The 27,255-nt window shown below is 38.4% G+C and overlaps 2 protein-coding genes across 2 annotated transcripts in view; both read left to right on the top strand.

Annotated features, from left to right (window-relative positions):
* Nucleotides 1-23,598, top strand: part of CHUK (component of inhibitor of nuclear factor kappa B kinase complex) — a 38,045-nt gene extending 14,447 nt beyond the window's left edge. Inside the window, exons 10-21 of the mRNA XM_040624424.1 lie at nt 3,570-3,764; nt 4,752-4,854; nt 7,881-8,004; nt 8,407-8,534; nt 10,384-10,445; nt 11,405-11,514; nt 12,297-12,346; nt 18,110-18,206; nt 18,504-18,651; nt 19,391-19,524; nt 21,554-21,653; nt 22,400-23,598. Of these exons, the coding sequence (XP_040480358.1) occupies nt 3,570-3,764; nt 4,752-4,854; nt 7,881-8,004; nt 8,407-8,534; nt 10,384-10,445; nt 11,405-11,514; nt 12,297-12,346; nt 18,110-18,206; nt 18,504-18,651; nt 19,391-19,524; nt 21,554-21,653; nt 22,400-22,429 (1,281 nt within the window). The 3' untranslated portion in view covers nt 22,430-23,598. The remainder of the gene's footprint in view (nt 1-3,569; nt 3,765-4,751; nt 4,855-7,880; nt 8,005-8,406; nt 8,535-10,383; nt 10,446-11,404; nt 11,515-12,296; nt 12,347-18,109; nt 18,207-18,503; nt 18,652-19,390; nt 19,525-21,553; nt 21,654-22,399) is intronic.
* A 2,180-nt stretch (nt 23,599-25,778) lies between these two features.
* ERLIN1 (ER lipid raft associated 1) overlaps nt 25,779-27,255 on the top strand; it is a 62,471-nt gene continuing 60,994 nt past the window's right edge. The window contains exons 1-2 of the mRNA XM_040624186.1: nt 25,779-25,915; nt 26,215-26,338. Of these exons, the coding sequence (XP_040480120.1) occupies nt 26,226-26,338 (113 nt within the window). The 5' untranslated portion in view covers nt 25,779-25,915; nt 26,215-26,225. The remainder of the gene's footprint in view (nt 25,916-26,214; nt 26,339-27,255) is intronic.

A 27,255-nucleotide genomic window follows, 5' to 3' on the forward strand; every position in this document is an offset into this window, starting at 1 on the left:
CACGTTGATGTCATTCTTGGCTAATGCTGTAAAGTTATCTGGCTTCTTGATTTGGTTTTCTTCTGTTATGCCAAGGAATAAATCATTCCTTAGAATGTTACCCCAGCAGGACTTGGTGATACCTTTCAGTTCTTTGTTGCCCCTGAAAGTTTTTGTCTTTTGTCCCAGATTTTTTTCAGACTTGTCATGATGATGGTAGCATCGTCCCCACTCTGTGGGGCCCGTGGACATGTGCTTGTTGTAGAGCATAGCGGAAGAGTCCTCCTTATCTGTTTTGTGGTCTGTAGACTTCAGTTTGCAGAACCACTATTTACCTGTCTGTGAATCTGGGGCAAATTATCTATCTATCTATCTATCTATCTATCTATCTATCTATCTATCTATCTTTAGCTCAGGTACAGTAATTCTCCCTTAAAGGCTCAATATTATTGTGAGGTTTGCAGGATAAAGTATACATAGGGTACTATTCATAGTAACTTGGGGATGCTTCTGAGACATGATAATAGGACTGAATTTTGAAAGATAAGTAAGAGTTAATCAGGGGAGTGGGCAGGGGGAAAGACTTACAGGCAGGGGAATATCAATAACACAAGAATGTGAACTGCAAAACAGTTTGTATTGTAGGACATTTTCCAAGGTGCTTATTATATTGTTCAAAGAGGGAATGACTTCTGCCTGTTTGATTTTCATTTAAAAAAGAAATGAACAATACAATTACTAGAATACTTCTTTCTTTTTAAAAAGATTAGTCTTTTTTCCAACTGTGTATTATGAAAAACTTGAAATATATAGGAAAGTTGAAAAAAGTATACTGAACTTGCCAGTGAAGATAATGGTGAAACTGAAGTATTTAATTTTTCCTTCTTTGCCTCCTTTTTCATGCTCTTAAGTGTGACCTTAAGTGTCTCTCCTTGGTTTTCTCTTTTTCCATATTACTTTTTCTTCCTTTCCTTTGTAATCTCTTTAATTGTGGAACTTTACCAATAAACTGAATATGGACAATTTCCAAATTTATTTCCTCAGTTGTGACTTTTCTGCAGAGTGTTTATAACTGCTATATAACTATACTTGGTGGTCTCACTTGCACCCAGAACTTAATTTATTAAAAACTGAACACATTTGCTCCATTAAATCTCTCCTACAGCTTTACCTATGCCTCTTGTACTATCATCTTTCCAGCTACCTAAGTGGGATGACTTGTCTGACTATTCCTTCTCTTCCAATTACATATCCAATTGTTTTGTCAGATTTACCTTTTGAGTGTTCTAACAATTGTGAGCTTGTCAGGTTCTCAATTTAGAAAGCCTTCCATAGTTCTCTTTGCTTACTGAATAAAGTCCATACCCTTACATTTAGTATTCAGTATCTGTCTTGGTCTCCTTTCATCCTATACTTGCAGCCTTACATCTCCTATTATATCCTACGGGGGCATCATTTTAGGTACATTTGAACTATATTATTTATACTTTTTTTTTTGAAGATTTATTTATTTGAGAGAGAGAGAGCAGGGGGAGGGGCAGAGAGAGAGAGAATCTCCAGCAGATTTCCTGCTGAGCGTGGAGCCCGACTCGGGGCTTGATCTCATGACGCTGAGATCTTGACCTGAGCCAAAATCAAGAGACGGGTGCTCAACTCACTGAGATACCCAGGTGCCCCTTGGATTATTTATGTTCTTTGATTATGCTCATCCCTTTTTACCTCTCTGCCTCTGCCTACCTTGTTTTCTAACCAGAAGAACCTTTTTTCTTTCAATCTTTCCTTGTTCTAATCTTCCTTCCTTTCCAAAGTTTAGCTCACAGTGCATGTTTTATAAAGCATCCCTTTCTTCCCATCAAGTAAACTCTTTTGGAATCTGCACAGTACTTTACATTATTATAGTACGTATAGCATTTTGCCTTGTATTTCAGTTCTCTTAACATTTCTTAATGTCTTCTATTTGGCCATTATCCTGTGGAGGGCAAGGATCAAAAGTTACTCAATTTGCATATCCACTACCACCACAACACACTTTGTAGTATTTACCATAGTAGTAATTCATTAAATACTTGAGAAACAAAAGAATAAATGTAAGTTGTATTTCCTCTCTCCCTTTTTTTTTTTTTTAATGATTTTTTATTATATTATGTTAGTCACCATACAGTACATCCCCGGTTTCCGATGTAAGGCTCGATGATTCATTAGTTGCGTATAACACCCAGTGCACCATGCAATACGTGCCCTCCTTACTATCCATCACCGGTCTATCCCATTCCCCCACCCCCCTCCCCTCTGAGGCCCTCATTTTGTTTCTCATAGTCCATAGTCTCTCATGTTTCATTCCCCCTTCTGATTACCCCCCGTTTCTTTATCCCTTTCTTCCCCTACTGATCATCCTAGTTCTTATGTTCCATAGATGACAGAAATCATATGATAGTTGTCTTTCTCTGCTTGACTTATTTCACTTTTCCTCTCTCCTTCTTTTCCTCTCTTATGGTTCAGCTTTGGTTGGGGGATTCCATGATTACTTCCCTAGTTTGACGTAAACCCTTTGTAAAAGTATATATATCCACCTTAGGATATTTATCCTAAGTTTCTGCTATTGCTATTAGTGGCAGCTGTCATAGTATAAAATTTGCCTAGGATGGGAAGGAATGGAAGGTCCCAGTTGGGATACTGGTTTTGTAAATCCATGTCAACTTTGACAGTTCTCTTCTCTTCCTCTCACCTTTTTCAAACATAAAGGTTATTATAAAAGGGAAGTTAATGCTTTACCTTGGTAATAAGCATTTCTAGCAGAAATAATTCTAATCTAATAATACACCATATGTTAATTGAATTTAAAGAAAAAAATAATTTTAATCATTTGCATACACTAGTCACATAGATGTTAACATTGTATGGCTTATCTAAGGACAGTAGAAGGAAGAGGATTTAAAATTGTGTTGTTTTCAAAAGACTTCTCAGGGCTCTGGTTTCTCTCTGCCAAAATGGAGCTTTGAAGATCTAATTAACATGATGTTATGTGAAAGCACTTAACTATGTGGTTGGCATCTATTAGGGACTTCATAAATGGGAATATTTCCTTCCAGGTCTACTGTAAGTTTCTGATATAAATAAGTGTTGCCTTTTTATTTTTTATTTTTTTAATTTTTAAAAATTAATTAAATAAATAATTTTTTTTAGAGAGGGAGAGAGAATCCCAAGCAAGCTCTGCATGGAGCCCGGCGCGGGGCTTGATCTCACAACCCTGAGATCATGACCTGAGCTTAAATCAAGAGTTGGATACTTCACCGACTGAGCCACCCAGGCACCCTAAGTGTTGCCTCTTAAAATTTTTATTTCTAGATTCTGTACATCCTTATAATTTTGAAACTTTATTCTTTGGAGCTAACATCTGCTATAGAAAAGTAAACTTTCTGTTCAGTTTTCAGAATGTCATTTCATAATTATGGAAGGAGATCTCACTTTGGAAAATGATTGAACCTTGTTTAGTATAGAGATAATGCCTTATGCTCATATTACCTTTAGTATCTAGCAGTGAGTCTTTTATATAGTAAATGATCAATAATCATTTTTTCTTATTTATACAGATAGTACACATCCTAAATATGACTTCTGCAAAGATAATTTCTTTTTTGTTACCACCTGATGAAAGTCTTCATTCACTACAGTCTCGTATTGAGCGTGAAACTGGAATAAATACTGGTTCTCAAGAGCTGCTTTCAGAGACAGGAATTTCTCTGGATCCTCGGAAACCAGCCTCTCAATGTGTTCTAGATGGAGTCGTAAGAAAATTCTAATATACCTAGAGTATAAGAAATCTGTTAGCATAGAGGGATTGCATGCCCTGTTTTTTTTTGATGCGTAGTTGGAATTCCCTTGGGGGGGGTGGTACGCACCTTAAAATTCTTATTTTAATTTTATCCTACTCATTACTCTTACCATTGCTTTGCAAGGTGAACAAAATATGTTTTAAACTTTGTATGACTTTCTCTTTGGTGCCAGTTTTCTCCCCCCTCTTTTTTCCCCCTTTTGTACTTAAAGCCCAGAACCTTGAAATTAGACGAGCAGTCTCATAGATCCTGCCAGAGGATAGATGGATGGTAAAATATTGTGCTCATGACTCTTGTTGTTGTTGTTGTTGTTTTACTTTATTGAGGCGAATTTTATATATCATGTAATTTACCCATTTCATGTATACAATTCGGTGTTGTTTTTTTTTTTTTTTAGTAAATTTGCCTAATTGTGCAGCCATTACTATAAATCAGTTTTAAGAAATCTCCATATCAATAAGGTCCTTCATGTCCACTAGCTCTTAATCTCCATTCTGTTCACTTCAGGCAACCATTAATTTACTTTTTGTCTCTATAATTTGCCTTTTCTAAACACTTCATGAAAATGGAATCATACAGTCTGTAGTCTCTTGTGTCTGACTTCTTTCACTTAGCATTATGTTTTGGAGTTTTGTTTATGTCCTAGCATGTATCAGAATTTCATTCCTTTTGATTACTGAATAGTATTCCCATTGTGTGGATATATGTTGTTATGACTCTTTGCTTTTGTCCTTTTGGGTCTGGTGATTGTTTTTCACTTTAGCCCGTACTACAGTTATTTATTTATTTTTCTGAAAGTAGTAATCTAGACCTTAAATCTGTAAGATGTGTGCTAATAAACATTGATGTTATTCATTTGCATTTCACATTAGGAAATGCGGTGTTTAAGTACTTAGAGAGCTTATTTTCAAGAATTTTTTTAAATTGTTTCTTTTTCAGAGAGGTTGTGATAGCTATATGGTGTATTTGTTTGATAAAAGTAAGACTGTATATGAAGGACCATTTGCTTCCAGAAGTTTATCTGACTGTGTAAATTATATTGGTAAGTATAGCTCATTTACTGACTGAGGTTTAAACCTGAAATAATATAATTTTGACTCAATATAGTAAGTAGAAATGATCTTTTGGTGTTTCTGTTCTGTATTTCCTACTTCGGGTTTTTAAGTGTGGTGAAAAATGAATTTATATAGTTTGGAAGGTGAAATGGTAGATTTCAAGTCACCTCTAGATCCCTCATTTGGAAGACGACTTACTTTTCGCGGGGTAGGGCTCTCACAGAACGAGTCTCCACTATTAATTAAGCCTACTTTATAGTTGCTCCTTCATTATTTAAGCATGTTTAGGTATTTCATTTTATCATATAAATACTGCTTAACGTTCAAATGTTTTTCATTTATCCTGTGAGAATTATTCTTTTCTTTGGAAGAAGTGATCAGTTTCTGTATACCCAAAACTAAAATCAAGCATAATATTGTAAAATCAAGAACGAAACTAGGCATAGGGCTAAAATTATGTAATCTTTCCTCTGTGTTACCTTTTTGTTAGTTTTTTTTTTTTAAGATTTTATTTATTTATTTGACAGAGATAGAGACAGCCAGCGAGAGAGGGAACACAAGCAGGGGGAGTGGGAGAGGAAGAAGCAGACTCCCAGCGGAAGAGCCTGATGTGGGGCTCAATCCCAGAACTCTGGGATCACGCCCTGAGCTGAAGGCAGACGCTTAACGACTGCGCCACCCAGGCGTCCCTTTTTTGTTAGTTTTTTTAACAACAGTTTTAAATTTACAGAAAAATCAAGTAGATAGTACAAAGTTCTCATGTTATTTTCCTTCTCAACACATATCGTTTACCTCGTTAACATCTTATATTGTATATAGTACATTTGTTACAAGTAAAGAACCAATATATAATTAACTAAAACCATACTTTATTCCTTTTCCCTCAGTTTTTATCTGGTGTCCTTTTTCTGTTCCAGGATCTCATTCAGGATACCACATTACATTTAGCTGTCTTGTCTCCTTAGGCTCCTCCTCTTGGCTGTGTCAGTTTCTCGGACTTTTCCTTGTTTTTGATGACCTTGGCAGCTTTGAGGAATACTGGTCAAGTATTTTTTAGGATACCCCTGTTGCAGTTTGTCTGATTTTTTTTTCTTCTCATGTTTAGAGTAGGATTAGGGTTTTGAGAGAAAGATCACATAAGTGTCATTTTCATCACAGTATATGAAGAGTACATACTTCAATGTGATTTGTGACTCTGGGTGATGGCCTCAATCACCTGGCTGAAGTAGTATCTCTCAGTTTCTCCACCTTAAAGTTTAGTATCCCCCCCCCCCACCTTCCATATTGTATTCTTTGGAAGGAAGTCACTATGTAGAACCCAAAGAATGAGGAGTTATGCTCTCCCTCCTTTGACGATATAGTACATAATTTATTTGGAATTCTTTTGCATGTAGTATTTGTCTCTTCCATTTATTAATTTATTCAATCATTTATTCTATCAATATGGATACATGGATATTTATCTTATACTTTGGATTATAATCCAAGACTAATTTATTTTGTTCTTCAGATTGTTGCATCTTTGATCACTAGGAGCTCTTTCATTTGGCTTTCTCTGCCTCTTTTATTTGTGCCATCAATGAGGGTTTTTGTTGTTGTTTTTTTGTTTGTTTGTTTGTTTTGTTTTTTTAGCACTTCCTTTTTGGCACCAAAACATGTTCCAGGTCTATCTTGTATATTTCTTGCCCCAGTCCTAGGATCAGCCATTTCTCCAAGGAGCCCTGTTTCCTTTAATTGGAGAATAGTGTTAGAAACCAAAATCTGGACACCAGGAATGCTTCTTGCTACTGGAGTATCATTCCTTAGGCCCTTTTATTTTTTAAAATCTATAATGTGTGTGTGTGTGTGTGTGTTGAAAAGACTCCCCTCCCCTACACTCCTTTTCTTTAAAGTATTTGGGTTATTTTGTTTTCGTTTGGTTTGGGTTTTTTTGTCTGTTGTAGGAAGTCTCAGGAATAAGAATGGGTATGTAAGAATCGAAGAAAGGTTATTTAAGACTATTAATTATTAGGGGAGGCAAAGATTTTTCCAGATATATAGTTTTATTTTTTTAAAATCTACTTCAGATAATGTGGTTTTTCAGTATTAACTCAGTGTGGTATCATTTCTCTGAACGTTTTCATTGGAAAAGAATAACAGAGATTTTAATTGCCACCTTAAAGTATAGGATGAATCTTTCAATCTTGGAGAATTTCATAATGTTAAAATGGAATTTCATTGAACTTAACATGTATCTGCCATAGTTTTTTTTAAAAATTAATTTATTTATTTGAGAGAGAGGGAGGGAGAGGGAGAGAGCATGAGCAGAGGGAGGGGCAGAGGGAGAAGCAGACTCCCTGCTGAGTGGGGAGCCCAGCGTGGAGCTCAGTCCTGGGACTCCCAGATCATGACCTGAGCCGAAGGCAGACACCCACCTGACTCAGTCACCCAGGCGCCCCTGCCATGGTTTTAGAAAATAGCATTCCCTTTACTAAGAGCAAGAGGTAACCATCAATAAATAATTTTATATATCTGGCATTGAAGAAAGCATATCTTACTAAACTGCTATTTACCCTATATGTTTTCCTGAAGTTGGGTTGGTAGTCCAGGAGAAGAAATTTATTACTCAGAGGCAGGAAATACCATGGAAAGATTGTGGAGGACATGGGACTTCATTTAGAACTTGAGAGAAATAAAGAATTCAGATTAATGGAGAAAAAAGGGAGTATTCCCTGTTAGATACAAGAAAAAAAAAAAAAGACAGATAAAGGAATAATTGCAAGCTTTGTGATTATGTAGTGATTATTCATTTTTATTTCCCCTCATACCTGGAATAGGGCTTGTGTATTGCAGGTGGTCAGTAAATGTATATTGAACTGAATGAAACCGTAACAATTGATTCTTTCTGGCATCAGTTTCTAGAATCTCTGGGAATGATATTTGTATGGACAGGAAATCAGGAAGAATGATAGACCAACTCTAAAATTTTAAAAAGTAACTTCCCTCCTCTTTTTTTCCATCTTTTTACATAAAGTACGGGACAGCAAAATACAGCTTCCAATTATACAGCTGCGTAAAGTATGGGCTGAAGCAGTACACTATGTGTCTGGGCTAAAAGAAGACTACAGCAGGCTCTTTCAGGGACAAAGAGCAGCAATGTAAGTGGATTCTGTTGTTTATAGGTGCAGTGTCATGTGCATTAATGCTCAAGAATTAATCTTGCAGTTTTCACTAATCAGTATTCCATGTAATACTGAAATATTGGGGTAATCAGAAGTGTAATATTCTGACCAGACTTAAAGAATTCTTACTAATGGTCTGAAACCAGCCAGTTGCAATAGCTTGAGAGCAGTTCCTGAATGGTCCTAGTATAAGAAGATTATTTTATCTTAGAATATCACAGGCAGGGAGTCTTTAGAGACTAGATTCTAGAGATTAACTGTTTCTCACAGATTGATAATAGAAATTTAGGCTTTGGATTTATGGCAATTTAAGTTATTAAATTTTTGTCCAGTGTTTCTGAAATACCGATTTTTTTTTTTTTTTTGGCTGTGGTTTAGGTTAAGTCTTCTTCGATACAATGCTAACTTGACAAAAATGAAGAACACTTTGATCTCAGCATCTCAGCAACTGAAAGCTAAATTGGAGTTTTTCCACAAAAGCATTCAGCTTGACTTGGAAAGATACAGTGAGCAGATGACTTATGGGATATGTGAGTGTTCGGGTAACGTGTTTGAAAGATGTGTTGAGTCTCTTGAAGCCGTCTGCTGTTTTGTCTTTTTGCCTTATAGTCCATTGTTTCACTTATATTCACATTAGAATAAGAGACAGGTGGCCTCAAGTCATCATAAACAGTGTGCTGAATAGTAGCTCCTTTTAAACTTTAGCAGCTTTACTTCCCCACAATTGCACTATAATTGGACCAAAATTGTTTAGCTCCAGAAAAATTCAAAAGCAATTTAAGAACTTTTGAATTCATTTTTAAAATAGATACAGTCTTGGGACGCTTGGGTGGCGCAATTGGTTAAGTGTCCAGCTGTTGGTTTCAGCTGAGGTTATGATCTCAGGGTCCTGAGATTGAGCCACACAACGGGCTCCGTGCTCAGCATGGAGTCTGCTTAAGACTCTCTCCTTCTCCGTCTGCCCCTCCCCCCTGTGCACACGTGCACACTCTCTCTCTCTCAAATAAATAAATAAATCTTTTTAAAAAAATAGAAAGTCTGTATTGGGATGACTCTTTAACCAGGGAAGTCTTAAACTACTTGTCTTTCTGTAAATAATAACACAAATAATTCCAGGGGTTTTTCTTCCAAACCACCTCCTGTGGAGTCCCTTTTTTTTTTTTTTTAAATATAGCACACAGCCTCCAGTTTTTCAGTATTTGACTCCAAGCTTTCTCTCTTCAGATGTATTAAGGAAATGTAAGATGCTGAAGGGGTCACCACCAATATTTCTGTTTTCTATCATAAAACAAAAATTCTTTTTTGGGAAACAAATCCTATTTGTATACTTGTCTTGAGCTAGGTATGTGTATCTTAGAATAAATGATCAGCACTGTCCAATTGGGTAAGTTTACCCACTAGAGCTGGTTCTATGATTGATGTTTTATTTCTGTTTGTGTATGATAGGCATTCTGGTGAGCGACAAAACACTATAATTATTTCACCAAATTATCTTTGACTAGTCAGTTGTATATCTTATACTAGTGTTAAAAAAGAATGACATAGACCTGTATACTGATATTAAAAGATCGCTTGGCAGTGGTGTTTTTATTTGGGGAAAAAAGCAAAGAAAATAAAGTATACAGAGATGGTCTCACTTGTGAGGGAAAAGGGTATGTGTCTATGTAACATGATTAACAGTAAGATCCTTAGAGTGGAGAGGAGGAACAGAGAGTGTTTTCTTTTTATATCCTTTTATAGTGTTTGATTTAAAAAAATGTTCATGTATTAGTTTTTTCTTTTTTTCATTTTTAAGAGAAAACCATTTATATTGGTTTCTCAGGGGTACCATAACAAGTTACTATAAACTAGGTGGCTTAAAACCACAGAAGTTTACCATCTCACAGTTCCAAAGGCTGAAAATCCAAAATCAAGGTGTGGCAGGTCATGATCCCCCTGAAAACTGTGGGGAAGAATACTTCCTTGCTTCTTCCTAGCTTCTCATGGTTTGCCAGCAGTCCTTGACTCTTTGAATTGCAGCTGCAGCACTGTAATCCCTGTTATCAAAATAGAGCTCTCCTTTCTTATGTCTGGGTCTCTGTATCTCCTCTCTTCTTATGAAGATACTAGTCATACTGGATTAATCAACCCTACTCCAGGATGACCTCATCTTAATTTAGCTAATTGCATCTGCAGTGACCCTATTTCCAAATAAGGTCCCATTCTGAGGTACTGAACTAGGACTTCAACATATCTTTTTGGGGGACAGTTCAACCTATAACACCGTTTCTGATGTTGATATGGCAAGAAAGTGGATAGGTCAGTAATTAAAGCTATGGCTATTTCCGAGATAACCAATTTAGACTTTTTTTTTAGCCTCAGAAAAAATGTTAAAAGCGTGGAAGGAAATGGAAGAAAAGGCTATCCACTATGCTGAGGTAAGATCACTAGTTCATTCTATATGCTTAGTAATTCCTGAGGTCTCTCTTAGAAATTGTCTTTGGTTTTGGTATGTAGAATATTTTTCACGTTATTCCTGAATATCAGACAAAAATCTAATAGATGCTTTGTGTATGTAGAGGGAAGTACCATAGTTGATAAAAACAAGGACTTTGGGCAAATGAGATTAAACTGAAACCTCACTAAACTTCAGTTTCCATATTATATTATGTGGACTTACCCTTTTTAGTAGGGTTATGCAGATTAAATGGGAGTAAATAATAAATGGTAGTTATTGCTGTTATTTTTATGAGTGGTTTAGATAGGATAGCTATACATCCTGGTTACCTGAAATGGTCCCAGTTTATACCTGCCTTGCCATAATTATCAGTAGTACTCCCTTTCACTCTCAAAATTATGCTCGTTTGGACAATAAATTATATATATGGTCATGCTAGTTATAGCTCATTCTCTAGGAGCCATATTCCTTCCTCAGCTGTTACATCTGTCCGTGGTCCCACTAAATTGTTACCATCCTGGATGCCAGTACTTACCCCCAAAACATGGATAAGGCAGTTGATGTCCTTGGGTAGGAAGCCCATTATCTTTATCTTTCTGCATTCTTATTCAAGGCAGTTGGGAACAAGAAGCAGTGAAAATCATAGAACTGAGATGCAGTGGTTTTGGTGGCTACTTTTTCTCTGTCTTGTTAGTGACACCTCTGTCTTTTTGCTTCTCAAGAGGAGAAAGAAAATGCTAGTAGTTTACTGTTGTCAGAAGAGAAAAGAGAGAAGCATAGGTATTAAGTCAGAATCTGAAAGGTAAAGCTTGGACAAAATCAGTGTTTCATATTAAATCATTTAGTTCTCCTACGATTGCAGCAAGTCATTCTCTGAGTTCTTTTCTGTTTTGTGTGGTGGTGAGCCTGTCATTTCTTTTGTGTTTCATCATATTTTAGGTGGGTGTCATTGGTTACCTGGAGGATCAGATCATGTCCCTGCACACTGAGATCATGGAGCTGCAGAAGAGCCCTTATGGAAGACGTCAGGGAGACTTGATGGAATCTCTGTAAGGAAGGAAGTCTTGTGTTGCTGGTATTGGTGTCTATAATTTTTTGTTGCAGATGGTTCTTTCTGTGTATATCTGGCAGATTAAGCCTGTATTTGTTCTTTTCTATAGTTTTCCTTTCTCCAAATATATTGCCATCATATTTTAAAAGGAAGTTTTTCTTAGTCACAGAAATTTTGGAAACAACTTTAGGGATGTCCTTTGCTTTTTTAATCAAAGCATCTGTTCATGTGAGTGTTACAAATTTTCAAGTATTCTAAGTTAAAAACTATTGCCCTATTTACTATAGTTCTGGCCCAAGTTATTGTCCATTAAATGCCCTAAATGAAGTTAACTTCCTAAGTGTCTGGACAGAAATTTCAGGTTTTTTTTCCTAATCACAGGCCTTCATTTTTGCCCACTTAATTGTTTCTGGATGTTGTATATGTAATGGTAGATCAGAGCAGATATGAAGTACATTAAACTTTTTTATTTCATTTATTTAAAAAAAATTTTTTTTTAAAGATTTTAAGTAATCTCTACACCCAGCGTGGGCTTGAACTCACGACCCTGAGATCAAGAGTCTTGTGCTTTACTGACTGAGCCAGCCAGGTGCCCCTAAACTTTGCATTTTTAGATCTTGCTTATTACTCAGTGAAATGCTCTGTAAAATGTTCGTTGGCCATTTGTACTTGCTTTAAAATAGGTTTATACTATATTCAAATAGTATTGTTCATTTCAAGTTGTTGATTATTAGTCATTGAATTATCTTCACTTTTGGAAGCATGTTTTCTCTTTCGTAGGGAACAGCGTGCCATTGATCTGTATAAGCAGTTAAAGCACAGACCTTCAGGTAAGACATTTACCACTGTACACAAAGACATTTTAGGAAACCATCACAAATGTAACAAATCCAGGGGATTGGATTTTAAAACAAGCTGCAGAATAAATTCTAGTTTTGGTATTGCCATAAAGCTGTTTATAGTACAACAGCTTTTAAGTTGGTGAGAATTTGAGAGATTAGGAAGGCAAAGTAACAAGAAAATTGAGATAGAAAACTTTTTAAAGGGAAGTGAAAGGAAGGAATGAAAGAGAAAAAAGGAACTCAAAGAAGGGGAAGAAGAAGCAAGAAAATGTGTGGAAAGCTGGAAAAAATAAGTTCTGCTTAAGATTAGAGAGGTTGGAAAGAATGTGATACAGTGGGTTCAGGTGTGGAATGATCAGAGGGAAGGTCCATGTGCTAGGCCAAAGCAGTGTACCTTGAAAATGATGCCTTCCTCTGCACCAGACATTTATGAGGTACATGTAAGATAGGCACCTAACCCTGCCTAGGGGTCAGGGATGGTTAGAGGAGGTTTCTTGCAGGAGAGGACATCTGAGATAAGCCTTAAAGGATAAGTAGCAGTAGCTAGGTGAAAGGAGGTGGCCTCTTGGATGTACAGGTATCGTCAGTAAAGACACGTACGTGTAACACTTAGTGTGTTTGAGGAAATGTAGCAACTGGATTGTAGAGTTTGGGGAGAGAGAGGCTGGATCAGATGTGGCTGGATCTTAAAGGATCGGGTATGTTATGGTAATGAGTTTGGATTTCATCATGATGGCAAAGAGAAACCTTAAAAAGTTTTAAGCAGGGGAATGGCATGACCAGATTAGCATTTCAGAAATACGGCTTTGGTAGAGTTGCATATAATGGATTAAAGTGTGGCTAGACTGAAGACAGGCATTGGTTATGAGGCTGTTAAAATAATCATAACTCAGTATAGGGTGGGCCATGAGCTAAGGCAGAGTGCCTGAACTGTGGAGACTGGGTGAGAGGAGGGTAAGGGCAAGAGAGACATTTAGGAGGTAGAACGGATAGTGTTGGGTGATGGATTGAATATGGCTAGAGCTGGAGTAGGGAGGCGTGATGCCTCCCAAGATTGTGGCTACAGCAGCTGGGTGCATGGTCAGTAGGACCACTCACCATAATGGAAAGTGTAGAAAGGGTGGCAGACCTGATGGGAAAAGAAGATGAATTCGTTTTTGTACATGTTGATGTTAGGGTGTCAGTGGGACATTCAAGTAGAAATGTCTAATAAACAGTATTAAATATATATATGTAGATATGTATATGTATGCATGTATATATAAACACACACATATACACATGTACACAGATTTAGTAGAGAAGTTGGGGTGAGATATTTAGCTGTTTGAGAGTGATCAGACATAGGAATAAAGTGATCATCTTGAAAAAGTAGGTTGAGTAAGGAAGCCAAGGATGGAATCTCAGAGAATACCAACATTCAAGAGATGACTGGAAGCAGAAGAGCCAGCAGAGAAGATTGAGAAATGACCAGAATATATAGGAGTGATATGATAGGAACAGGACAGAGAGAGTTTCAAAAAGAAAGTGATTAGTGGGGTGAAATGCTGCAGAGATGTGGGTAATAAAAATGATGATGTAAATATTCAGTCAGCTTGGCAGTTTGGACATCATTGTCGATCTTGGCAAAATATGGCCTTTTGGGAACAGAACTCAGATTATAGGAGGCTGAGGGAGGAATGAGACAGGAAGAAATAGAGAAGTCATTCTAGACTAACAGTTCCCAAATTGTGGTTCATGAACCCCTGAGGATCAATGAGGACAAAAATATTTTCATAACACTAAGACATTTCCCTTTTTCACTATGTTGACATTTTCACTGATGCTGCGAAAGCATTGGTAGGTAAACAGCTTATACCTTACTTAGCATGGATCATGGCACTAGTACCAAACTATGCAAGTAGTCATACTTTTCACCACTGTGCATTCACAGTTAAAAAAAAAAAAGTTTCATTTAAGCATGTCCTTGATAAAGTAATAAGAATTCTAGTTAAATCTCGACCCTTGGGTACATGTCTTTTCAATATTCTGTGTGATGAAATGGGAAGTGCCCACTTCTGCTCCATACTGAGGTCTTCTGTTTTTCTTAGGAAAGCCACTGTGGCAGGTGTCTTCTCAAAAGTTAATGAAGCATGACTGTCACTTAATGTTAATTTGAAGCATGACTTGTCACTTAGTTGGCAATGATAAAATTCCATCTTTCAGGCAAAAAATTAAAATTTAGGGAAACGTATCCATCAACTGAAATTTGTCAGCTTCTGAGTACTTAAACTTTTTTGATGAGATCAGTGGTGATATTAAAAAAGACTTGCAAAAATGTAAAACAAGGCCAGTTTTCTCACTAACATTTTTTGGAAAATAGCTATTTTTAATAAAAATATGTTAACAGGTAATGAGTTTTTTATTATTTATTAAGTAAATAAGTAAATATTTTTAAACTTCTCAGTTTAATTCCTAAAAAACACCTTTGGGTTCTTAAGAATTTTTGAGTGTACGGTGGTCCTGAGACCAGTAAGTTTGAAAACTGCTTATCTAGGCTATTCTTTTCAGAAGCTTTGCTGTTAAGGAAAGAAGACAGGTGAGGAGCTAAGAGATGTAGAATCAGGGGAGGTCAGTCTTCAGAAGGTAGACTTGAGCATATTTATGTGCTTGGGGCCAAAAGCCTGTGAAGAGGGAGGTCCCTAAACATTAAGCTTGAGAGGCTGGCTCAATTAGGCTTGCTTCCACTGATATTAGAGGGATTGTCGGTGTGGATACTGATACTTCTGTGGGTGTAGAGGTTGGAAGGTGGGGGTCTTACTGTCTTGTGGCCTCCCACCCTGCAGTAAGAAGTGGGGTTAACTGTTAACAGAAGAGGTGATGGGGTTAATAAAAGAGGTGATGACTACATGGATTTAAGGAGTATGCTAAAGATTTTTAAAAGCTGGTGTGTGCAATGGAAGATGTGGCTGACCCAGAACATGTATTAAGAATCCAGAGCAGAGGGGCGCCTGGGTGGCTCAGTCGTTAAGCGTCTGCCTTTGGCTCAGGGTGTGATCCCAGAGTCCTGCGATCGAGCCCCACATCAGGCTCCTCTGCTGGGAGCCTGCTTCTTCCTCTCCCACTCCCCCTGCCTGTGTTCTCTCTCTCTCGCTGGCTGTCTCTCTCTGTGTCAAATAAATAAATAAAATCTTAAAAAAAAAAAAAAGAATCCAGAGCAGAAGTGAAAGCCTGTGAATTAGTAGTGACAACAGAGGAAATGGTAGTATAATTTTTTTGTTGGTGGTGTTTAGTGGCTTGGCTGCAGAATTGACAGAGCAGACGGTTAGACTGATCCAGGCTTAGGATTTTGCTCATAGAAGACAAAAAAGTTTAAGATATTGACAGAAAGTGATAAAAGTGATAGAAGTTATGGTTAGAATAAAATAATTGAAATTTAAGATTTCAATAGAGCAAGTCTAATTCTTTTTTTTTCCTTTAATCAGTATTCATTACTCCCAGTTTTCTGACCAATGAAGTGGGTACTGCAGATAAAGATATACAAAATTCCATCCATTGGCTTAGTCAAATTAACTTCCTGTAGTCAGTGATAGCATTTGTTTGGCTTATTATTATTATTATTATTATTATTATTATTATTATTAAGGATTTTAAGTAATCTCTACACCCAATATGGAGCTCAAACTCACAACCCCAAGATCAAGAGTTGCATACTCCACCAACTAAGCCAGCCAGGCACCCCTGGATTATTTTTATAAAAACTTTGCAGTAGCCCTGTCAGCATACTAGCATATTATAGAGCCTAGAAATAAATTTGCTATCTGGGTAGCTACTTTGAACTGATCATTACCTTGAGTGACAAACTAGCTGTAACAAGGAGTTTTATCTACTGTTGGAACTTATGTAATCATACTTGATACATAGTCTCTGGTGTCTGTTCTTTTTTTTTTTTTTTTTTTTTTAAAGATTTTATTTATTTATTCGACAGAGATAGAGACAGCCAGCGAGAGAGGGAACACAAGCAGGGGGAGTGGGAGAGGAAGAAGCAGGCTCATAGTGGAAGAGCCTGATGTGGGGCTCGATCCCATAACACCGGGATCACGCCCTGAGCTGAAGGCAGACGCTTAACCGCTGTGCCACCCAGGCGCCCCTCTGGTGTCTGTTCTAGCTTAGAGAGTTGATTTGAGACTTTCGTTAGCTAAAAATGGTAAAAAAAAAACAACTTTCTTCATTTTGTATGCTGGGGAAGGTGAATGTTCTGAGGTCTCTGACCATCTAAACGAGCTAGTTATATGGGGAAGTTTTCCTGGTCTGTGGGGTTTAGGAAGGCATGCTGTTTGGAAAGGAGCCTGTTTGGAGCCTCTGTATCTGATTGTTAGTAAGAGTTAGACAAAGAGGGCCATGTGTGGGGAATAAACTTGAGCTGTGGGGGAGAGGTCTTTGCAGTGATAAAAAGGACACTGAACTTTTTAAAAACCTTTTTTGATTCCCCTTTCATTGTAAAATCTGGGTAATAATAGTAGCCATCTTACAGGACTCCTATGAGAGGGTTAAATGAGAAGTGTTAAGTAGGTAGTAGCAAATAATATTTTTGCATTTGAGATTAATTATCATCCAAGAAAATACCAGCATGATGTATGAGCAGTCTTCCAGTTTTAAAAACGTTAAATACTACTTTTTGAAATATAACAATGCTTTTTTGTTTTTGTTTTTTTGAGAAAGAGGGAGAGACAGTGCAAGCTGGACAAAGGGAAAGGGAGAGAGAGAATCTTAAGCAGGCTCCATACTCAGTGTGGAACCTGACATAGGGCTCGATCTCATGTCCCTGAGATCATGACCTGAACCAAAATCAAGAGTCACACACTCACCTGACTGAGCCACTCAGGTGCCCTGTTTTTGTTGTTGTTGTTTTTTAATTGAGGTACATCTCCTATAAACTGTAGAACTCACTCACTGTTTCCAGTGAGTGAGCCATCCTATTTGAGGACATTTGTTAGCTTCCAGTTTATAGTATCATACTACCCTCAAACTGAACTTTCAGGGTGTCTGCAGGTCCTTTTATTAGTGCATCAGATTTCCCTTAAGTCCATCAGCTTTTTTCAAAGTTTTCATGGCCTGTGAACAGATGGATAAATATGAAATCCCAAGCAATCTAGATGGTGCAAGGGCCTTCTTCTTTTTAACCAGTGAAAGTTTGAACTGTCCTGTTTGGTTTTTTTAAGATTTTATTTATTTGACACAGAGAGAGAGTGAGAGAGCGCACAAGTAGGAGGAGCGGCAGAGAGAGAGAGAGGGAGAAACAGACTCCCCGTTGAGCAGGGAGTCTGATGTGGGGCTTGATCCCAGGGCTCCAGGATCATGACCTGAGCCAAAGGCAGACGCTTAACTGACTGAGCCATCCAGGCACCCCTGTCCTACTGTTTTTAAATAAATGATGTTAATCATCCAAGAAAAATGGATCTTCTGGCCAGAAAACTGCATATATATCTGGGATTTGGGTTAATATGGGTTAAAGATGGGTAAACATATTCTTCTCAAAACAGGCAATTAAGTTCTGTGAAGATACAGTGATAAATTTATATATGCATTATACACACAAACACACATACTTTGTTTTTAGATATATAATTGTTTATATATTATATAATCTTAAAATTTTAATCCAGTTTTAAATTTAAATGGAGAAGTTCCAGATTTTTAGGGATTTTTATTTGGAGGCTGATATGTTCATGCAGAAGAGAGGTTATATCCACTGACTTAGATCTTTTACAGATCACTCCTACAGCGACAGCACGGAAATGGTAAAGATCATTGTGCATACTGTTCAGAGTCAGGACCGGGTTCTCAAGGAGCTGTTTGGTCATCTGAGGTAGAAAAATTGTTTTATTTCCTACTGAAAAGCCAGGGCACTTTTATCACGTTCCTTTCAAAGTTAATATCCCTTTTTGATAAATACACTAGACCTAGGTAGATATCCGGCAATACCTTGGGTAGCTTGACCCCAGTTATGTGCATTTAGGTGTTCTGTTTGTGTGCATCACTGTGGAGATCAGTCACTAAATCTTATCATGCTGATTGTGGTTCATTTTCCCAGCTGAGTGTGGGAGTATGGTGTATATCTTGGGGGGGGGTGTATAATTATCTGACACTGATTTCATCTCTCCAGCAAGTTACTGGGCTGTAAGCAGAAGATTATTGATCTACTGCCCAAGGTGGAAATGGCCCTCAGTAACATCAAAGAAGCTGACAATACTGTCATGTTTATGCAGGGAAAGAGACAGAAAGAAATATGGCATCTCCTTAAAATTGCCTGTGTAAGTAACTTTTAATGAATTATTTTTTAATTTAAAGATTTTATTTATTTGACAGAGCACAAGCAGGTGGAGTGGCAGAGGGAGAGGGAGAAGCAGACTCCCTGCTGAGCAGGAAGCCCCACACGGGGCTCCATCCCAGGACCCTGGGATCATGATCTGAGCCAAAGGCAGATGCTTAACCGACTGAGCCACCCAGGCACCCCAACTTTTAATGAATTATTTAATGTGACATTAATTTGCTGGTATTCCCTGCAAAAGGGATTTTTTTGTCAGCATGACCTGGGTCCTTTTAAAGACGTGTGCATTTTGCATTAGGTTGATGCTCATGTTCTTTGCTTGGTGGTTTCACTAGCAATTCAGATGCAGGACTTCATGATCAATCATCCTTTGTTCTTTCCCCTCTCATGTTTATCTACCCCTTCCAACCCTAGACCTCTGTGGTATCCCAACCCAATTTGGGGGTAGATGTGCTTGACCAGTTAATAAAACTGGGTTTTTTTCCTCCAACTAAGGTGGAATGAGAAGGGCAGATACATTTCATTTTAGTCAAGAAAGGGGTCAAGGAGGACAGTTTTGTACAAATACTTACATAAAGATGGGGATAGTTTTGTACAGGAATACTTTGGTTGTCCATATAAGTAGTGGTAGAAGTGTAAATCTTAGGAATATTGTAGGAAATTGTATGAATCAATGGTGATGCTTGCCTGTAATCTTTTTATTTACTTTTTTCCCCCTTCAGACACAGAGTTCTGCCCGGTCCCTTGTAGTATCCAGTCTAGAAGGTGCAGTAACCCCTCAGGCATCAGCATGGCTTCCCCCAACTTCAACAGAACGTGAACATCCTCTGTCATGCGTGGTAACTCCTCAAGATGGGTGGGTTCACTTTGCAACAATAGATAGTTGTTTTCAAGAGCAGTGGTAGGAATGAGGTAGAGTAGAGAGCGTAGTGGTTAAGACAGTCTATAAGACAGTGCCTTATAGACCAGGGTTGAATCCTGACTGTCCCTTTGTAATAACCTTGTACAAATTAACTTGATTCTTTTAATGTAAACATTTCCTTACCTGTTAAATGGGAACTGCTGTGAAAATTCAATTAGATGTTGTATGTTGAAGTGCTTGGGAAGTAAATACCACCAGATGTTATTTAGCTCAATCCAAGTTCTAAGTTCTTTCTCTTTTACTGGCTTATCAATTCTTTTACCCAAACTATTTCTTCCGTAACCATTTATCTCAGAAATTACACTCTTTTGCATTTATCATTTTGGGGTCCTTATTCATCACCCCTCTAATGAATTGTTGAGTTTAATCTACTGTATTTTATAACTTAGTATTTCTGAAATCAGACTTTTTTCGATGCCTTAAATCAGTTTTGCAAATAAGAACTCGAGTTTGAGACTCGAGTTTCTTTTATTAGTTCCTACTCTTCTGCTAAAAGCTGAATGACTATCCATTTCTGTTATTTTTCTCAGCATAAGATGTGCCGTATCCAGAGCCAGTGGCTCTTTGCTAGCTTGTGTATTGTCGCTTTTTTCACAACTCATGGAGACCTCTACAGCAGCACCAGCATTACCTGGAAGCTCTGCCCATAATTAGTTTGCAGAAGTGCAGCCATATACATCACTGCTCAGGAGGTCATGCAGTTGCACATTCTGTACTCTGCTTTTATGAGAGAAAAGCACATGGCAGGAAGGAAAGCTGCTATCAGGTATTTTATTTTTTTAAAGAAAGCAAGTTGCAGGGTATATCTTGGGGTCATTAGAGATTTGGCCCAATGTAATACATCCACAGCTACAGCACAGGCTGTAATTTATTTGACTTTAGGAAATATTCCATTAATCAGAGTTGAAACAAATAACATTTAATACATTACTAACCTTTTTGCTTTTATTAAAGGCATTTAGGTTTGTTAGGGGATGCTAATGGTTGCAAATGTCAACTCTATACAGATAATTTCTAACTGGAGGTTGTGGTTGTTAGCAAAAGCATGTCAGGAATTTTAAATATGTTTTCCAGTAGGAATACATTATAAAGTAAAATCGATTTCAATTATAATGTACACATAGTACTTAACCGCTAAGGATTGGGCTCTGTTGGCCTGAATTTTTCCTTTTGAATATGAGCTAAATTAGAATTTAGTTCTAAGCTTATACTGGCTACTATCCATGGCCTAGAACAGATTCTAGTAAGGTAGAGACAGAGGGTTGGTAAAAGGTAAAGGATAGAGACCATATGGCAGAGGGAGGTGGGGAAGGTGGAAACCAGAATCAGGATTTCCTTCAAATCTAGGGATACTTGTTGGTTCTGGGCAGCTCCACTGTGATGCTATTTTCTTCTGCTATCCTCAGGGATCAGCTTGCTTGTTTTCTTTTTCATTGCTGTCATCTGTAGCTTCCAACCAGAGTTTTCACCTTCCCTCATCTTTGCAGACCAGATTGTACTTTTTTATCTTCACCCCTAAATTTGTGTCTCTGAAGTAAGCATACTGATGTTTTTACTACTTATAAGGAAAGGGAAATAGTCCAGAAACAAAAAGAGATTTTTCATGTGTCTGTGCTACAGTTATCTCCCCCACCCCCCAGGAGGCATTTTCAGTGGGGGGAAATGTTGTATGTAAGTGCCGCTTATATTTCAGAGGAAAATGAGGTTGGACTTATAGTGGACTTTTTATCATTTGAGCTGGGCAGAGGCAACAGCTTGGATTAACAAGTAGGACTCTGCCTCTGGGTGGGAGGGATGAGGAAACTGAAGACTATAGGAATCAGTTGCACTGGGGTGCTGGGTTGCAGGGCTGCAGGGCTGCAGGAAGGGCAGTGTTCATCCAGACCCTGAAGACCAGAAGGTAGAGGAAATTCATATGCCCCTTTGCTGCATTTGAAAAGGCTTTGTTTTTTTCATCATACAGGGAGACTATAGCACAAATGATAGAAGAAAATTTGAACTGTCTTGGCCATTTAAGCACTATTATTCGTGAAGGAAATGAGGAACAGGGCAGTAGAATGATGGTAAGTCTTATATGGATATGGGTGTTTTAGGTTTGTTGAGTGCAAAGGGTTTTAACTTTCCATGCTAGCCTCATCTGGCATTTGGGATGCATATGGGGAAGAGAAGGACTCAGAAGAAAGACAAAGAATATTTGAGTTATATCCTCAACTTCAAATCCCTATCTTCTCTTACTCATGGATATACTAGCGTTATGTCTTCAGTAATCTTCTACAGTAGCATATTTGGTCAAATTAAAGGTAAACTTTTTTTGCAACGTGACCACTGAAGTTGAATGGTTTGTACCTTTTTGGTTCAAAAATAAATTTTCTCCAATAAGATGGGACAGGATTGGTACTATAATTCAAATATAGTAACTACTGTATGTAAAATGAATAATGTTAATACAGTTGTAATTAATAGAAGTATTAAGAAGATGTGGTTACTGTGAATTACTGATTTGTTAAAACTCAGAGAAACCACAATAAAATGTTTACTGAATTAACTTTATTACAGTTAGTCTCAAGGTCAGCTGTTTGTATTTCCTTTCATTAATTATTTACTTCAAATATTTATGAAAACTCTTTGAAATATTTTTTTAGTCAGCAGGAAAGAAGGTAAAACTAAACTCTCTAATTGTAACATACTTTTGATTTTTCAACTTTTGATTATAAAATGTCCACACACAGAAAATCTGCAGAAAGTAACACCCATAAACCTACCGCTTATAGTCAACATCTAATTGTACCTTTTTCATGCCTGGTTTTAGAATCTTGATTGGAGTTGGTTAACAGAATGACTTGCTACTTATTCACTGTCCCCAAACCTATGGAAGTTGTTGCTGCACGTGTTGGAAATTTGTTTTTCTCCCATGAAATCATTCTTCAGACACCAGCAAATGGAAGAAATGTCTATGATCAGAAAATATACATGATTTTACAAGCACAGTATTTTGACTTTAGGAAATTTTAACTTCTGAACACAGAATTTTATATGTCAGTGGACTTGTTTAAATATGATAGCTACTTAAGCACATCATGGCAATCCATTTGTCTTCAAACGTGATAAAACACTTAACTGACTAAAAACATGTTTTACCATTTAACTTTTGGGCTTGGAGAAAACAAAACCTCAACTAATGTACGTGCTTTAAGTAAAAGTTGTTTGGCTCTCTTTCTGTGGAAGAGACTGCTCACAAATTAAAACTGTACTTCATGAAGAATAAACTCTACCTCCTTGTGTTGCGTTCAGAAATGCTTTTCCTGGCAACATAAGGAGTTGGTTTAATCCAACTGCACATTTGACAGCACCCCTTTCCTACAGAAGGAATTGTGCATCTGTGCCTTTAATAGCAATTGATTTTCGTAAATCTTGTTAAATGTGCTATGTGTATATGTATTTAAGATGTACATTTAATAATATCAAGAAGATGCCTGTTAATTTATAATGTCTTTGAAAACTGTTTTTTTTTTCACTTGTAAAAATGGGTCATTTGTTTAATGAATTTTTCATGTCTTGTCCTACAAATTATAAAGATCTGCACTCCCTTATCTGTAATTCCAAAAATCAAAAAAGCTCTGAAAGCAAGATCTTTCAAAAGCTTGGTAACAAAACTCATTTGCTTGCAAATCTAACCTGAACTGACATTGAACTACTTATCCCATTTATTGTGAATATTCATTTATTTGCTGTGGAAATATTAACATATTTGATTATTGGGGGGCTGGGGCTGCCAGAGACCCTGCTGGGTGTTTATTTAGTATGGTATATGCACTGAATTACCTTTCTAAAATCTGAAAATTTCATAATTCTGAAACATCTTGCCCTAAGGGTTTCAGATAAAGGATTGTGGATCTATCATCTGTTAAATAAATAATTTAGAAGATATTATATGTTTTTTAAAAAATGTGAAATGCTTTTATATTCCAGACAGTTTTCCACTTTGTGTATTAAATGATTTTTAAATTACTTTTAGAATCTCTATTCATTATAATCAGATTTTGATAGAATGCTTGAATATGGTTTAGGAAGAGGTTCCATGAAGTGGAACTGGAGCACAGAATAACATAATGGGCCTTCAGTGTACTTTCCTTAGGAATTAAACAGGACTTACAGTAAAAACAGCACTGGGTAGCTTCTTTTAATACAGTCTTTTTTCCTGAGATGTCCTGTCGCCACTTTCCATGTCTAAAAACCATGCTCATATCTTGCTGTATAAACTGAGGTCTTAGTCACCCCATCGCCATTTTGCTAGTAGTGTCATTTTCCATCATGGAAATCTAGTTTGAAATCTTGGGGCTGGCTCCTTCTAACTTTTTAGTTATCTGGTACTACTGTTTCTCTAAATATGGAAATTCTGACTGTCAGCTATTTTAATAGGCAGTCTGTCTGTTGCTTCTCTAGTCATAGAAGGTTTTCGTCAATAAAACACGTATTGGGTACCTGTTGCTTGGAAGACAGTGAGCTAGATGGCAAGATCAGTAACAGTTAACAAAGGCAGTACAAGAAGAATTGTTATCTGCAGTCTGAACATTGTAAGCCATCCAAACACTGAAATGATTGTTAAAAGAATTTATTGTTTAGATGACTGCATATTTTCTAAATATCACTGTAATAACTGATAAAAGATCTGCTATAGGGTGTGTCCATTTTATGGTGTGGCTGGGGTGATATGGGCGGGTACTGTGAGTCAGAACAGGTTATAGTGAGAGATCACCTAAGACTTGTTTCTATACTCTATTTTTTATTGGGTCACACCTTTTCAGAGTTGAATGGCAATTGTGAATTGTATACATTTCATTCTTCAATTCCAGCAGTATTATGAAAAATGAAGAGAATCCATTCAGAAAATGGGCTGGAACAAGATGTTTTTCCTTCTTTTTTCTTTCTGGAAGTAAAATAGCTAGATCTCGCTAATATCATTTATCTGCAACAGACAAGGTCCCAGATATTTGTAGGTAATAAAAGTCCTATGAACAATACAGGTAAGTGCATTTATTGAAGGGAGAGGGCAGAGTGACCTCTTTAGGGCTTGCTAAATCCTATTTAGGACTTCCCATTTTCACAGTTACTACCTTTGTAACCTTGGGCCTGAAGTTTCCTAACCACTTGGTTTCTCTGCCTCCAATCTGTTTCCAGGCTAAGCCATTTTGCAGACTCACTGGCCCTAAAGTACTGTTTTCCCATACTGTCCTGCTCAAGGTTACAGAGCTCTGCCATGCTAATCTCCCTTGTCCAGTTGTGGTCCTACTAGCCTTTAAAGGTTTACAGGATTACTGGCCAACCCACCTTAAATATGCTGCCTTTATTTCCTTTGCATTCATCCATCTCATTCCCATCTCTACTCTTTAACTTTGTCCTTTTTGGTTTTGGTAATGTATGAACAAAATCCATAACTTAACAGAAGACTGCGGTAAACAAACAAACAAAAAACCCCAAAAAACTGTTCTCTAGTCATCCAGCTCCCTCTCCCTGCGGAAAAAAATGCATGCAAGTCTTTCAGAGTCTGGGCCTGGCATAGCCTATTCCATCCTTTCCATCACATGGGCTTCAAGGAAGTTGCAATGCTCTTTGAGCCTACCTGGAGGCCTCCCCCCCTCCCACCCCAACACACACACACACACACACACACACACCCATACCCGGAGGCCCTCTGTTCTTATTTGGGATGACCTTTATGAAGCCCTCACTGGATCAATATTCCGGCACTTTAATCGGTGCTCAGAAAAATACCTGTGACTGAAAGACGTGGTCAAATTGAATATCTTTCTCTTCTGAACTGCCGCAACACTTCTTGCAACAGGTCTATTGCTCCTGAATTCACACAGGATCTATGCCTGAAGCACGTGCTTGTCACATGGTATAAACAGCTACCACTCTGAGAGTGCAAGAGTGGGTTTCTGCACACGAACAAACTGACCAGTCCCTCTTCTCAGGCGTCATCTCCTTTCCTCTACATCCCTGCTTACTCCAGACGGCCGACTTCCTCTCTTCCACAGCAGGAAACCAGCATTGCGCAGACAAGAGCGCATGTACCTCCGAAGGCGGGAGGCCGAGAGAATTTTGTCCCGCCCGCTCCCCGTCTCTCTGATGGCGCGGGGAGCGCTGCGTCGGTGTGCGTGGCTGCGCAGCCGCAGTGCCGGGCGAGTGGGCGGGGTCGGTTCTTGGCGGCGGTTGGCGCGGCCCAGGAGGCGGCTGCACGTGCAGGCGGGGCAATGCGTCACTGATCCGTGAGGCGCGGCCTTAGGGTCGGCCTCCTCTGGAGTCTGCGGCTGGCCCCTTCCCGGTTAGTACCTTTAGCCGGGTTTGGGGGGGTGAGGGGGGTGCGTGGGAGGGTGGGGAGCGGCCGTTGAGAGAGGGGGTGTCAGGACGCTCACCGAGTAGGGGCGGCCCACGGCCCGCTTCGGGCTGAGGGCTTAGCAAGGGGGAAGTAGGCTGTGTGAGGAGGAAAGAATGCGAGACAAGGGGCATAGGACTCTCCGGCTCGGCCTGCGGAAGGACGCCAGCTCTCCCGAGGGAGGGTGGAAACTGGAGGGGGTGGGCCTGCCACTCACGGGGCTGGGGATCCTTTCCTCCCTCATCTAGGAGGAGCAAGGATGAATATGACTCAAGCCCGGGTTCTGGTGGCCGCAGTGGTGAGTTTGGTGGTTGTCCTTCTCTACGCCTCCATCCACAAGATCGAGGAAGGACACCTGGCTGTGTACTACAGGTGAGCGGCGTGTGCAGTCAGCTCAGGTCTAAAGTAGGTCGAAAGGGGACTCCCCTTAGAATGAGTCTATGAAGTTGTACCCTCTTGCAGCAACGGGGAACTCTCCAGCCTTAGGAAGTGATTTTCGTCCCAGCCCTGGGGGAGGGTGGGGAACGAGCACCCTGTAGGTATTAGACAGTTCTAGTGCTCTGTGCATTTTGTGGAGACGCTAAGACGTCCTCCAGAGAAGTCTTCTTAGTAGACGGAAAACTCATTTACTTGTGGGAAAAACGAAGAAGGAAGAAAGAAAGGCAGTAGTCACTCTACTGTGACTAAAGAGGTGGATAAATCATTGTTCTATCCCATACCGCTGTACAGGCTTTTAGTTTGTAGTTAAGAGATGTCATTTAGAAACTCTGGTCCTATTTGTGGTTGTTCCTTAGATTTTTTTTCCTCTAATAGTGGAAATAGTGGCCAGTTTTGGCTTAGGAGGCCATCATGACCATGACAATTGTTATATCCCTGGACCTTGAGAGACATAAATACAGCATTGATGGGCCACCCTTCTCCCACCTTACCCTTTCTTTTCAAGTTGAGACCAGGAATAGTGTGGGATGTCTTGCTGTTTAGGTGAAGTGGAATAGTTTTTCCTTCAGCATAGTTCCAACCAGTTCCTTTTGTTGTAGACCGAGGACATTTTGGAGATATTGCAATTATAATGTATTTGAAAGAGCTTCAACTTTCAACTTGTTTTTGTTATCCCCCAAAACTGGTATTTCTATTTTGACATCCATCCGGAATCTTAGGAATGGTCTTCCCTGTGAAGTGCTAGTTTCAAATACAATTTTAGTGATATGTCTTAGCAGATGGAGATCTAGCATAACAAGTGACAGATTAGTCCATATTTCCACCTAGTTCAGCATTGTCTTCCTGACAGT

Source organism: Ursus maritimus, unplaced genomic scaffold (genome assembly GCF_017311325.1).
Source record: "Ursus maritimus isolate PB19 unplaced genomic scaffold, ASM1731132v1 scaffold_7, whole genome shotgun sequence".
NCBI classification, from domain to species: domain Eukaryota; kingdom Metazoa; phylum Chordata; class Mammalia; order Carnivora; family Ursidae; genus Ursus; species Ursus maritimus.